This window comes from Engraulis encrasicolus, chromosome 4, assembly GCF_034702125.1.
Source record: "Engraulis encrasicolus isolate BLACKSEA-1 chromosome 4, IST_EnEncr_1.0, whole genome shotgun sequence".
Classification (NCBI taxonomy): Eukaryota; Metazoa; Chordata; class Actinopteri; order Clupeiformes; family Engraulidae; genus Engraulis; species Engraulis encrasicolus.
In genome coordinates this window covers 29,130,682-29,143,643 of record NC_085860.1, presented here as the reverse complement: position 1 = coordinate 29,143,643, position 12,962 = coordinate 29,130,682, and the positions used below count along the sequence as shown (strand labels likewise).

The window sequence follows — 12,962 nt, the reverse complement described above, 5'->3', positions numbered from 1 at the left end:
TGGGTTGAAACACGGGTACGTGTATCTCTGTGAGTGGATAATTTACATGTGGGTGCAAGTATGGCCTATGGCAATATTGCAACTAATGTAAACTAAGAATAGCGTGTGGCTATCTGTGGTGATGAGAGGGGAGAAAGAGAGAAAGAAAAGAAAGAACAGATAGAACAAAATAACCCAAAATAAAATATATCACACTCTACAAGTGTGGATATTTAAACACAACTCCTCAAAGCTATGTAACAGTTCTAACTGCATATATGCCCATGGTGCTTACTGCGTTATCCTTGGTAGGAAGAGAGAGAATTCCTTTGATCTCTCGGGCGAAGTGGGTGTGCGCGTCGCTGTGCGCGCGAGTTTCCTTTGTTCTCCAAGCTGCTCGGGTAGGCTACTGTCTGGGGTCCGAGCGATACCACGCGGTTCCGGCGCGAGGCTGTGATATGTCCAAAAAGTCTTGCTTCGTTGAACGGGGAAAAGGAAAGTGGTATTTCGTTGTGTAGTCCGATTGTCTTTGCGGGGCGTCCTGAAGGTCCAATGAGAAAGGGGTGCACGCAGGTCCGCTCCACGCGTAGTAACTATACCGGCTGTCCACTCTCTTGGGGGGACAGACAATCAGGCTCAGCCGAGTCTCCGTCGACTCTAGGCGAGGTCCTTGAATTCGGTACTAGTAAAAAGATTAACAATTGTCCGTACAAAAGTTATCCTATAGCGCGTGAGTTCCTCGTGGGTCCTGACTCACTGCTCTCCTAGCAGTGTCCGCAAAAGTCAAATGCAATACAAACGAAAACCGGTTGAAGGAAGAAATATATCGACTGTAGTGTTAACCTGGCCAAGATAACTTACAGTTTCAATAATTTCTAAAATAGACGTCTCTCCAAGGAGACGTGTCCTGGCACGTCTCACATCTCGATGGAGGAAGTGGGCTTCGGGGTGACTCTATTGTTTCATACCTTTACCTGGGGTTTTATACATACGGGGCGGGGCTGAGCCACGTATGTAATCTGATCAGGTACAGTAGGAAACAAAATGGTGTCTGTATTTTACAAAATGGCGGACATTCGTAAAATAAGGGGAAATGAATTAAACTTTAGGGGTAATAATGCCTACACTGTGTGAAAACCTAATACTGTGGTTCTCCTTGCTAAAATTCTCATAGCCTTTTTTCTACCGGTAGCATTCTCAACAAAACATGAATCAATCATCAAGGTACCTGAATAATCAATAAAACCAAATACGTACTGTATATGTACTCACTCTCATTTTGCTGAGGTTTCTGTAGTCGTAGTAGGCCTCGTACTGGTTGGCCAACTCTCGACACAGTATGATGCAGTTCTCCCAACACTAGAACATCAACAACATCAACACAGAGAGTGTCATAGGACTGACGCTAGGGCCAAGCGAAGCAAACTTCGTCATTCATTCCTATGAGGGAGGTGAAGGCAAGTCAAGAGGAGCGAAGCGAAGCAAAATTATTCAACCAAGTTTATATTATGCAAATGTGGAGCGAATTGCGCCTGCGGCCAATCAAATCAACAACACAAATGCTTCATTCGATTTGATTCGCCGCAAGGACCTGATGACGGTTGAGCTGTCAGAATAGAACACTGAATTTCTCCTCTCTTCGCCTCGCTCATTTTCCCCTGCTATGTGTCCCTAGCATGAGGCCTTAACAACTCACAGAGCAGTACCATTGTAGTAGAGGGGACAAAATGATTCCCCGTTTTTTTCCAGGGATGTCCTTGCACATCACCTATAATTAACTCTGCATGAGCATGCGCTCGGCTAGACAACTGGGAGGGCTGTCTTGACTCACTTTCCCCCGGTCAAAGTTGTGGATGATGGTGAGATGGAGACATTCCTTTCTCTGCCACTCGCTCTGCATGGGGTAACCCAGAAACTCCCGTAGGGGGCGCTCCATCCACTCCAGCAGCTCATCGTACAGCAGCAGCGTGTAGGCAGCCTCTGGAGGATTCACGAAGTACAGAAGTAGTGTTTAGAATGCGCATTTGTCAAAAAGAGAAAAACATGCACATCTATCTCAAAAAGATTGGGTGCAGGACAAGCAAAATCACCAAGCTCCCGTTTTTCTTATTTTATCTTCATCACTGTCCCTACATCTGACGAAGATTGTGTGAGGTCAAAATGCTGTGTTAATACTGTAAATCGGTGTTCAGCAAAAAGTGTGTGGATTTTCCTACTTTTCTTTATACAGCATTAATAAGTGCAATCAGCACAATTATTATACAGCACACTGACAAACAATCTGAGCTTGACCAAAGAGCTCTATAATCGGAACAGTAATCCAAAGAAATAATGAAATTAGCAGTAATAACAAGTCCGACAGGCGGACAAAGATCCGTCCGTCTATGCACTGCCCCCTTGTGGACACAGGAGGGCATAACAGTTCAAAGAATGCGTTTCAGACGGACAGACAGACGGACAGACAGACGGACGGACATACCCTCTTATAGAAATGCTACATGTAGGACACATCTAAAAATCCAATGTATTACTTTATACACAATTCCAGAAAAACAGAGAAGACTCCTAAGAAAAGCAGATTATCTTTTTGTTTACCTGTGTAGTTCTGTGCTTTGAAATGCAGGTCGTAGAGCTTATGGATGTAACGGATGTACATCTCCTCCTTGTTCAGTTCTGTTTTGTAGAAATTCTGTTAAGACATTCAAGAGTTGACCTGTTACAGTCAGTCTGACAAACAGTAAAGTGCAAGCCGCCATGAATATTCACAAGATACCACATGCATCTGTGTGTCCTCTATTTTTTTTACTCAAGCTGATACAGCAGAATTTATATATACAGTATAGAAAATAAACATGTATTCTTACGAGGAGGTTGACGGTGCCGCCTATACTTTTTCCATCCATCTCTCCAATCTTCATGCAGTCCCTGGGGAAGGCAACACATCCATGATTAGTGACAGCTCATCGTCTGTGCTGCTGACGTTGTTTTAAGTGTATCAGCATGTGTGTGCATTTGATAATCAAATGTGCATTTTGCTTTTTAAAGTCCCATCTCTAACTTGAATGCTTTAAACATTCTCTTTTCATGTACCACAGCTGTCTAAACTGTCTAAATGATTAGATTTAATGGGTGTTTTCCAAGCAACGTCCTGGAGGGAAATCACATGAACACATTGGGAGGCGAGCAGTTCATTAAAATCTGTTTCAGCATTGGCCAGGATGGGCTTCTTAGTGTTCTACTAGTGTTTTTTTGTCAACGAGGGCTCTACTGGCCCCCAGAGAGTGTTGGGGAGCCCTAGTGGTTGGGTTTTGGGGGTGAGTAGAAGACACCTGAGATGGTGGTGCTTAGTTGCCCTTAGGTAATGGGGCCATTGGCAGGCTTATGAGGTCAAGGAGGTGTTTGTTCAAAAAGGTTGAGAGCCACTGTGCCTCACTAAAGCCTCCCATCAGGAGATTCTCCTAAAACTTTGATAACGTTTGAACCAACCTAATTAGCAACAGAAGGAGGGCTATGTTGCTCAGTGGGAGTGCTGAAAGCCATCACAAGGAAATGAAACACTTGGTTGGAACATGTATGCAGCAGTGTTCACAAAGGCTTAAATCAGGGAAAACAGTTTGAAGTTCATATCTGTGTATTCAAATACAATAATACTGTCGTTAATACAGCAACAGGAGTCAGGCCATTCAGGTGTGGTGCTCACTCGGCCTCCTCCACTGGTTTACCTGTAGTCCAGTAGCCGCTCCATCAGTCGAGTTACCGTGGTGATGAGTGACACCCCGCTCTCTCTCCATGTCTCACTCTCGATCTTCTTCAGCAGGCTGCCATGACAAACATACCACTTTAACTGTGCAGACCTCTTACAGTAAGTCTTATTCAGGACATTCCTTAAATGGGTCAAAGACGTTGTTTGGGGGGGTTCAGGTGTCAGGTGGCGCATGGCATCTAATGCCCATAAATTAAAGTAATTGGTGGCTGATATGCTGCAATGAATGTTTTTTTAGATAGTCCACTAAAAATAAACTAACCAACCAAAGAATCAATACAATAGTGGCACTTGCTGTTGTTGTTGAAACGTCACTGACCTAAATGTATGTACAAGGTACAGGAAGATTAAAATGTGTTTAACTTACCTTGGATATGGGCCAAAAAGGGGAATTCTGCAAACATCAGAGCAAACAGCACAGATAATTACAAGGTTTCATGTGGTGTCATCAAAAATGGTGTATTGTTCCTCAAATGCAATAGTTCTGGTTTGTATTAAAGCCCATATCAATATGATACCATAGCAGTAAAGAAAATAGAATATTTCAACTCAAAATCATAATAGATTATTACTATGAAGTCAGGACTTAAATTTAACTTTTTACATCACCAGACAAAATGGCTAGTACTTGTAGATGTTAATCTTAGTATAAATTGAATTTTCCCAGCATTTGGCCGGTTGGCGGGTGTTAATTTAGAACCCTGTATGTACATGTAGTTATAGCCAGCATAATCACACAAAACATTCATCAGTAAGTATCGTACATGTTGTTGAAGAGTTCCTTATAGGTCTCGTCGCCCTTGCCCTCTGACATCAGGCTGTCCAGCTTGTCAATCAGCTTGGTCTCCACCTGAGGTGAAAGCAACATTAGCATTAACACATTTTCCCATGGCCGTTGGACAACCACTTCATGGATATTTACTATACAGTATGATAATCTATTTGAATAATAGTAAACTATTTTGTAAACCTTTTTGAAGACAGACTGCCTCAATTACCGGAATGTATAGACACTGTACATTATATGAATAAACACAATATTTGATCGAGCAATTTACAGTATACTGTAAGTGCGTGAGCTGTTTGAAGTTGCCACTCCAGCTGATGGGTAATGTAGCAGTACAGTATTTGAGCAGTGCACTCTACAACACCATCATCCAACAGAAGAGCATGTTCAGCTGGAGGCTGAGGGCACTGACATTCAGGACAGACAGATTGGGGAAATAATTTGTCCCAAGAGCCATACAACTTTACAATCTGTCCATGAAGGACAAAGATAAACTCCTGGACTTTTCTGCATGATCAACTTATTATTTTTTTATCTATGTATTATTTTATTTTTACTTCTCTTTTTAATTTACAGAGCAACCCGGAAAAGGAATTTCCCCTTGGGAATAAATAAAGTTTAATCTATGTAATCTATTTATCTATCTACCTGTTTGAAGTTGCCGCTCCTGCTGAGCTCGGAGTCCATCATGTCGTGGAAGATGGGGATCATGACGTTGCGGAGGTCCGGCTGAGGCACCAGCGTGGCCTCCAGGAAGAGGCCGATCATGGCCGGGATGAAGCTCAGCTTGTGCTCCTCTGCAGTGGGAGATTCATTACATCACACTGTGACTTTATTTATTTTTTTAAAGAAATTATTTTTTCGACTTTATTTGATAGGACAGTGTGAGAGGTGGACAGGAAGTGAATTGGGAGAGAGATGATGAGGGGTCGGCAAAGGACCCAGGCCGGGAATCGAACCCTGGTCAGCCGCATGGCAGGCGAGTGCCCTATCGGTTGGACACGGTAGGGCCACACCATGCTGTTACTTATAGCGTAAATGAAGAGCTTCATTACAAAAATGACATATCCATTTTGGAACATTTTGGGAAATCAGCATTTTTGTATTGGGCATTGCATTGCATTGCAGTGTGAAATGCACTTAAAGGGCAACTCCTGCCAATTTCAATGTGCTGTTGTATTGCTCACGCTACCCTTGACTTGACAGTACCCGGTGACGCCGCAGTTTTTGGCCCAGCCCTTTCTGAGATATGAGCTATTCTAATGGGGGCAACTTTTGTTTACATTTTTAAAAAAATGAGCATAGGCCTACTCCAAATATTTTCCCAAAAGGTATCGCTGTTTGCTAGCTGTCTGCTGATGTTGCATAACCTTTTGGATGTTTTTGGGAATAAATAAAAATGTTTTTTTGAAATGTAAACAAAAGTTGCCCCCATTAGAATAGCTCATATCTCGGAAAGGGGTGAGCCAAAAACTGCTGCGTCACCGGGTACTGACAAGTCAAGGGTAGCGTGAGCAATACAACAGCACATTGAAATTGGCAGGAGTTGCCCTTTTTAATATAGGTTTAGAAACTATGTTTTCAAAATATTTGAATGACAAGAATTCCTGCAAAGATCAAAGGGAGTTTGAACTGTCATTTCCAATAATAATAATAATTAAAAAAAAAAGACTTTTAAGTCATTTTGCAACAAAACTTCAGATGCACCACAAAGCAGCCCTAATTTGACATTGCAGTGACATATGACACATGACATGTAGCTGACACTCTTAATAATTCATAGCTGAAATTAAGCTCATCTTGTCCTCCTCTGCAGTGGGGGATTCAAAACATTATATTCATTTACATCACAGTGTAAAATGTACATTGTTGATGAAGCTCACCTTGAGCTACTCTGCCGAGGGGGTTTCATTACATTACATGACCCCTGAGCCTTCATTTACTTTCATGTAGACTTACAGTAAGTAAGTAAGTCTTTAAGACTTACAGAATGAATAAGACTTGGTCATTACCATTTTGGTGACAGTAAGGATATAACAGAGGCTCTGCGTTAAGGGGCTAACCATTTCCTTCTGATACAAAGTGATGAAGAACTGAAACAATTCTGGAACATGACTTCAAGGTTGTTGTTCTTTTTTCCTTGACTCTGCCTTTCTTGGTGTCCAAAAATACCAATTGAGGTGATATAACAACCTTCGTCTGTCATAATTGCTTGACAAAATCTATTTTCAAATTCAAAGCACCTCTTCATCACAAAGGGCAAATATCACGGCAAAAATAGCAATCCAACATTATGAATACACAGTTTAAATGAAATGAAAGAACTCAGACTTACCCAGACTTTGCCACATGCTGAGAATCTCACATCCAATCATGACCCTCATGTCTCCATACCTTTATAATGACAAAACATGCATATTACATACTTGACATGGAGACATAGGATGCAACATTAACACAAAAAAAAAATAATATTCCCAATATCTGAAGTCATTTAAAGCAGCATAACACATGCGATACAAAATGTAACATTCCAAACAAATCCTGAAGTAGTGATTGAAAATGAAAATGAAAATGAAAATGAAAAGAAAAGTGCAGAAGAAGAGCCAGGGTCAAGCATCCATACAGTGTGAGAGAGAGAGAGAGAGGTGTTTACACTATATGAGGACCCCCCCACACACGCACACACACATACACACACACACGCACACATGGTTAGACGTCCGGGTAGGACGAGTTGCGCACACACACACACACACACAAACACACACACACACACACACACACACACACACACACACACACACACACACACACACACACACACACACACACACACACACACACACACACACACACACACACAACATGGACTGGTAACTACACTACTACCCCAGGTACTGATGTTGAAATTGTGTCTGATGTAACACACAAGAGAGGGAGAATATATCGCTCCTTACCTCTCCAGCACTTTTTTCCGCTTGGAGGGAGGAAACTTTTCGAGCTGGAGACACTGCTGGTTGATGAAGACCACGGCCAGATAAAAATAGGACTCCCACACCTGAAGAGAGACAAGCAGACAGACACACGCAGCCTTAATTACAGCTTCATTCTCCTGTGTGTGTGTGTGTGTGTGTGTGTGTGTGTGTGTGTGTGTGTGTGTGTGTGTGTGTGTGTGTGTGTGTGTGTGTGTGTGTGTGTGTGTGTGTGTGTGTGTGTGTGTGTGTGTGTGTGTGTGTGTGTGTGTGTGCAGCAGCCTGGCCTCTGATGTGCTCTCCTACTGACAGGTTCTCATTTGGAGCAGAGACAGGAGGCTCTGGGAGTCTTTAATATATGCATATATGAATGTTTCACGTTTAGGAGGAGACCAAACTACCAGCAATATGAATATGCATTTAGCCACACAGTGTATGTCAGATACAATATGCTGCGTTCACATGAGTGCAATGATACTTCACAGCCCATTGGTCCAAAACTGACGTTCCCTGGTCAATATTTAACTTAGCTACTCACATCATTTCAATCACTCTGTTGTTCATGTGGAATCAAGTGGGCCAAGACTCCCTCTGTCAGTCCATTTAGACATGGCATCCTGAATTCAATCAGTGCTTTCACAGTAACATAAATGCTGATGCTGACTGACACCCTTAAAGGAACAGACCACCCTTTTTTGATTTTCACATATTTGCAGTATTTCCAAGCATTATTCATGAATGTGCATATCATTTTCTTCTATGTGTTTGCATTGCCCCGTTTCACAGTATGGCCAAATTAGGCATAGTAATGCAAGTCTATGGTACAAAATAAAACATCATCAAATGTTCTTGTAAACAATTTTAAAATTAATGTAAAATTCACCAGAGTGTAAAACAGCAATTTAATTCGGTCCAGTGATCACTCGTGGCTTGATGCTAAAGATACCAGTTACTTCCAGTGGTTATGCTAAGCTACGCTAATAATTCTGATCCAACAAATCTTAGTACTGAAAACACTGAGAAGAAAATGATATGCACATTCATGAATAATGCTGGGAAATACTGCAAATATGTGAAAATCAAAAAAGGGTGGTCTGTTCCTTTAAAGTTAAAGTGAATAATGTTTCTCACACAAAAGGCCTGTGTATTTAAAGTGGTAGTTCGCTATTTTAGACATTAAGCCTTGTTTGTGTGACTTCTGGGGTGAAGTAGAGATGTTCTCATCACAATTTTGACATTTGATGCTGAACGGAGCATTTGGGTATTCAAGACTGCAGCCCCCCCACCTTTACATTGACTCCAATGAAGCACTCAAGCAATCGATCATAAAATGGCATTAAACTTTCGTTTGCAGAGACATGAAACTCACCGAGTGGTCAGAGGTGGGCAGCGATACGTTGGCTCGAAAATCACCGCGAAATACGCTTCCAGAGAAGATATATTCATTATTGTCCGTCTTCATTGATTGTATTGCTTTGACTAGTATTACTCCGCGCGACCGGAAATGGGGGTGCGTTTGTTTACGTTACTATCTATGGTTTGTATGCAAGCTGTAGTTTTTGTAGCCAGTCCCGCTCAAAGATAGCCGTTCTACCTCGCTCCTTGATGTCTACATAAACAACACACTATCGCTACCTACTGGCTGGATGTCTACTGCTATTCAATGGCGTCTGGGGAAAAATAGGTCCGCCAAATGCTAAACAACAGTTAGAAGGCATATTTCGCTGCAATTTTCGGGTCAATTTATCGCTGTCTACCACTGACCACACGGTGAGTTCCATGTCTTCTCAAACAGAAATTTAATGCCATTTTATAATCGATTGCTTGAGTGCTCTATTGGAGTCAATCTAAAGGTGGGGGGGGCTGCAGTCTTGGATACCCAAATACTCCGTTCAGCACCAAATGTCAAAATTGTGATGAGAACATCTATACTTCACCCCAGAAGTCACACAAACAGGGCTTAATGTCTAAAATAGCGAACTACCACTTTAAGTCCCACCTACTCTACTCCACATTCACTACGTTTACATGATGTTTTTAATTCCGAATTAATAATTCGAAATTATTAATTTAAGAATAAATAATAAGAAGAATTAAATAGTTCTGTCGAGTTTACTTTGATCTTTCCTTTAATTTCAATTTAAGAGGTGTTTACATGAAGTTTTCAGAGCGGAATTAAGCTTTATTCAGAAATAAATTGATTAAATTAATTCTGAATTAAAGACGTCATATAAAAGTACCCATTATCAGGTTGAGGTAAGGCAAGGTTTTACCTTGAAATCAAACTTGTCATTGAGGAAGTTCTTCTTCAGCGTGTCGGAGAGGTATAGTATAGTGGTGATGATTACACTGAGGACGACAACAAAATTTCAGTCACTGAAAGTGTCCAAGTTTGAAAACATAAATCAGTAGAGAATAGAATTTAATAAAGCAAAACACCCTGATATTTAAAACCAACCAAATCATCCAGTAAAATACTCACTTGCTGGTGACTAACTGCATAACGGTCCAATCTTTGGGAAACATGTCTGGGCGGATGAGGATTTCAAAGACAGTGAATAACTGCAGGAGAAAAGCCTAGTCGACAAAATAAGATGATGCAAATGTCATTAAAGAACATTATTTGTTTATTGTGGCAGAACATTATTTTATTTTAATGAGGTGCTAGTGAAATGGGTCCAAACAACAGTACCATAAGCTCTTCTTTGCTGGGGTATCTGGAGAGGAATCTTTGGTAATCTTTATCATTTAGCAGCCTCAGAAGGGTCAGTAAACAGGCCACAAATTCACCCTGAAATAATAGAATAGAATAGAATACCTTTAGAATAAAATGTCCATCATTGTCACTATACTGTTCACATTGTGCAGAGTAAAACAGGATTTAATACTGAGCAACGTGCTATAAAGAGAGTACTGACAGAAAAGTTAACCAAGAACTATGATAGGCTACAGTACCCAGGGTTTAAATTGGGGCGGAGCCCTTCGGAGCGCAGCTCCGCCTCCTCACCTCGGAGGGACAGCCAAACGGAGCTGCGCTCCTGCTGCCCCACCCTCAGTGTATTCACAGTTCATATATTTTCACCTCTTCTTGAAATATCATATTTTTATGAAAGTTTTCCAATGATAGCAACATGAAATAAGATTAAGGGACTCCCGCATTATTTCAGTTATTATGCATCTGCATTCTGCACATGCGCTGCGAGACACCACAATTTCAGTTTGTAGCAACGTTGCAACTTTGCAACAGTTGAGCGGTCCGGAGCGCTTGCTCTTTCTCACAGCTAGAACTACTCCGCTTCGAGTATGTCACTACTTCAAGCCTGTCCTCCATGCTTTCATGTTCAATGTGCAAAGTTAGTAGGCTAGATACAATGCCTTTTACAAAACGGAGGTAAGCTGTCATTTCATTTGATATCGGCTAGCTTTCAGGCAAAGTTCACCTCATGCAGAATAGCGTGGTGTCTGCCTACTTTAACAGCAGATTGTTAATGTGAGAAAATCAACATCAAAGTTTGGGATTTCCGTCCATTGTTCTGTCAGAATGTGTAGCCATTTGGTTGCAGGTTACTTTTATGTGGGCTTAAACATGCCAGGAACGTATTCAAAGTTTTTAGACAGTAAGCAAATGACGGGATTCCTGCGTGTCCATCCTAGCGTTGCGTGTAGAGCAGTGCACCGTCTCTCTCGCGCTAGAATTGCTGCAGCAAGTTCCAATCTATTGCCGCCTTTTGCCAAAGTTATTGCTTTGCAAAAAGCATTTACTTAATGCGACTGAAGTGTAATTAAAACATATGCACGGAGCGAGATAGCTGAACTAACTATACTACTGAAATAAGAACGCCCCATATAATCAGTCAGCCAAAGGGGCAATCTGTAAAGAAAAGACGTGTCCGAGTGAGAAGATTCTCTGCAGACTCCGCCTGATTTAAAGTGACAGTGCACACTTTCACGCACTGTAATAGAACAGCATAGCCTGAGCATGCATTTTTATTCTTTTAACTTTGTTACTTATTAGGCATAAAACGTGCTAATAAATGCATGCTAAACCCATGACATTATAGGAGAATTTAAATCAATCATATGATCTTTTAAAACAAATTGTTATTCACATAAAATAATATGAGTTATAGTCTTAGGTCTACACCTTTGTAGCTTGATGGTGCAGTGATGGTGGTCAGAATTAAAACTTTTTTGCCCCTGTACTGACAGTCCAATAGCATACTGTTGCCAACTGACAGGAGAGAATATTAAAAAGTAGGCTACATAAATGCATCAGGTGTGATACTGGTCTAACTGTTCCTATTTTTAGCAACCCAATACAGTGAAGAGGGAATGAGGGTACCTTGCTGTTTTTCTCATAACTGAGTAATACATTGATTTATGTATGATATTAATTATGGGCAATAACTTCATAGAATACATGTATTTGCCTGATGGGGCGATGTTTATTATTATTTTTTTAAAGCTATTTTGACCGCGAGTGAAGGGCTCCCCCACCTCCCAAAAGCCAATTTAAACACTGACAGTACCTAATCTGTTTCACCACTGAACAAGTTTGGTTAAAATATACAGTATTTTCCAACAGTTTAGGGATGTGGTAAGAATGGATAGGAATGGTAGGAGTGGATATTTTCCTAATGTACATTGCAGTCCAATCAGTGCAGCTAATACAAGTGATATCACTGATTAGCAACACCATCTGGCCAGTGGCCACTCGTTATAGTCCATTTGTTACGCAACAAACACTGCATGTGCTACTGAACTGCATCTTCAGACTGCCCAGCACTGTGACTGGCTGCTTTCTAACACTCAAAAAGCATGGTATTAACTGTTTTTGTTTCTGTCATCTCTGGTTAGGTCTTGTTGGAATATTATTTAAATTCACTTTATTAGCATTTAATTGATTGTTGTTACAGTAAGTTCGTAGAAAATTGACGGCTGGTCAATGGTAGTCAGAAATGATGAGTTGGGATTAGACCTTGTTGATTACTTCTAACACTGCACGTCAAGCTGGGCAAAAAAACAAAACAAAACAAAAAACAGTTCATCACAACAGGGGTAACTAAACAAAAGAGAAGAACTAAAAACAGGGCAACCAATCGAAATGTGACAATCACTACGTTTACATGATGTTTTTAATTCCAATTAATAATTCCAAATTATATAGTTCCTTCGAGTTACTTTGATCTTTCCTTTAATTCTGAATTAAGAGGTGTTTACATGACATTCTCAAAGCGGAATTAAGCTCTATTCAGAATTTAAGTCAGTTAATTCCGAATGAAATGTCTCATGTAAACGTAGCCATGGTAAAGCCAATGTGCTTGTGAGGGTAGTCTAATAAAAGGCCTGTGAGGCTCACGGTGACATCCTGGTACTGCAGGCGTAAGGCGGTCCCGGCGGGCTGCGGGCAGTTGGTGACCTCCAGGATAGTCCTCAGGAGGACACCTGCCATGCTGTC

The 12,962-nt window shown here is 41.1% G+C and overlaps 1 protein-coding gene across 1 annotated transcript in view; it reads right to left on the bottom strand.

The window, feature by feature from the left end:
* Window positions 1-12,962, bottom strand: part of dock4 (dedicator of cytokinesis 4) — an 81,248-nt gene that overhangs the window by 24,977 nt on the left and 43,309 nt on the right. Inside the window, exons 25-38 of the mRNA XM_063197098.1 lie at window positions 12,864-12,962; window positions 10,197-10,295; window positions 9,987-10,081; window positions 9,778-9,853; window positions 7,490-7,590; window positions 6,865-6,923; window positions 5,178-5,326; window positions 4,507-4,592; window positions 4,110-4,136; window positions 3,702-3,797; window positions 2,844-2,904; window positions 2,575-2,668; window positions 1,811-1,959; window positions 1,252-1,338 (exon numbers count right to left, since the gene is read on the bottom strand). The exon at window positions 12,864-12,962 is cut by the window's right edge and continues 36 nt beyond it. Coding sequence (XP_063053168.1) covers window positions 1,252-1,338; window positions 1,811-1,959; window positions 2,575-2,668; window positions 2,844-2,904; window positions 3,702-3,797; window positions 4,110-4,136; window positions 4,507-4,592; window positions 5,178-5,326; window positions 6,865-6,923; window positions 7,490-7,590; window positions 9,778-9,853; window positions 9,987-10,081; window positions 10,197-10,295; window positions 12,864-12,962 — 1,278 coding nt within the window. The remainder of the gene's footprint in view (window positions 1-1,251; window positions 1,339-1,810; window positions 1,960-2,574; window positions 2,669-2,843; window positions 2,905-3,701; window positions 3,798-4,109; window positions 4,137-4,506; window positions 4,593-5,177; window positions 5,327-6,864; window positions 6,924-7,489; window positions 7,591-9,777; window positions 9,854-9,986; window positions 10,082-10,196; window positions 10,296-12,863) is intronic.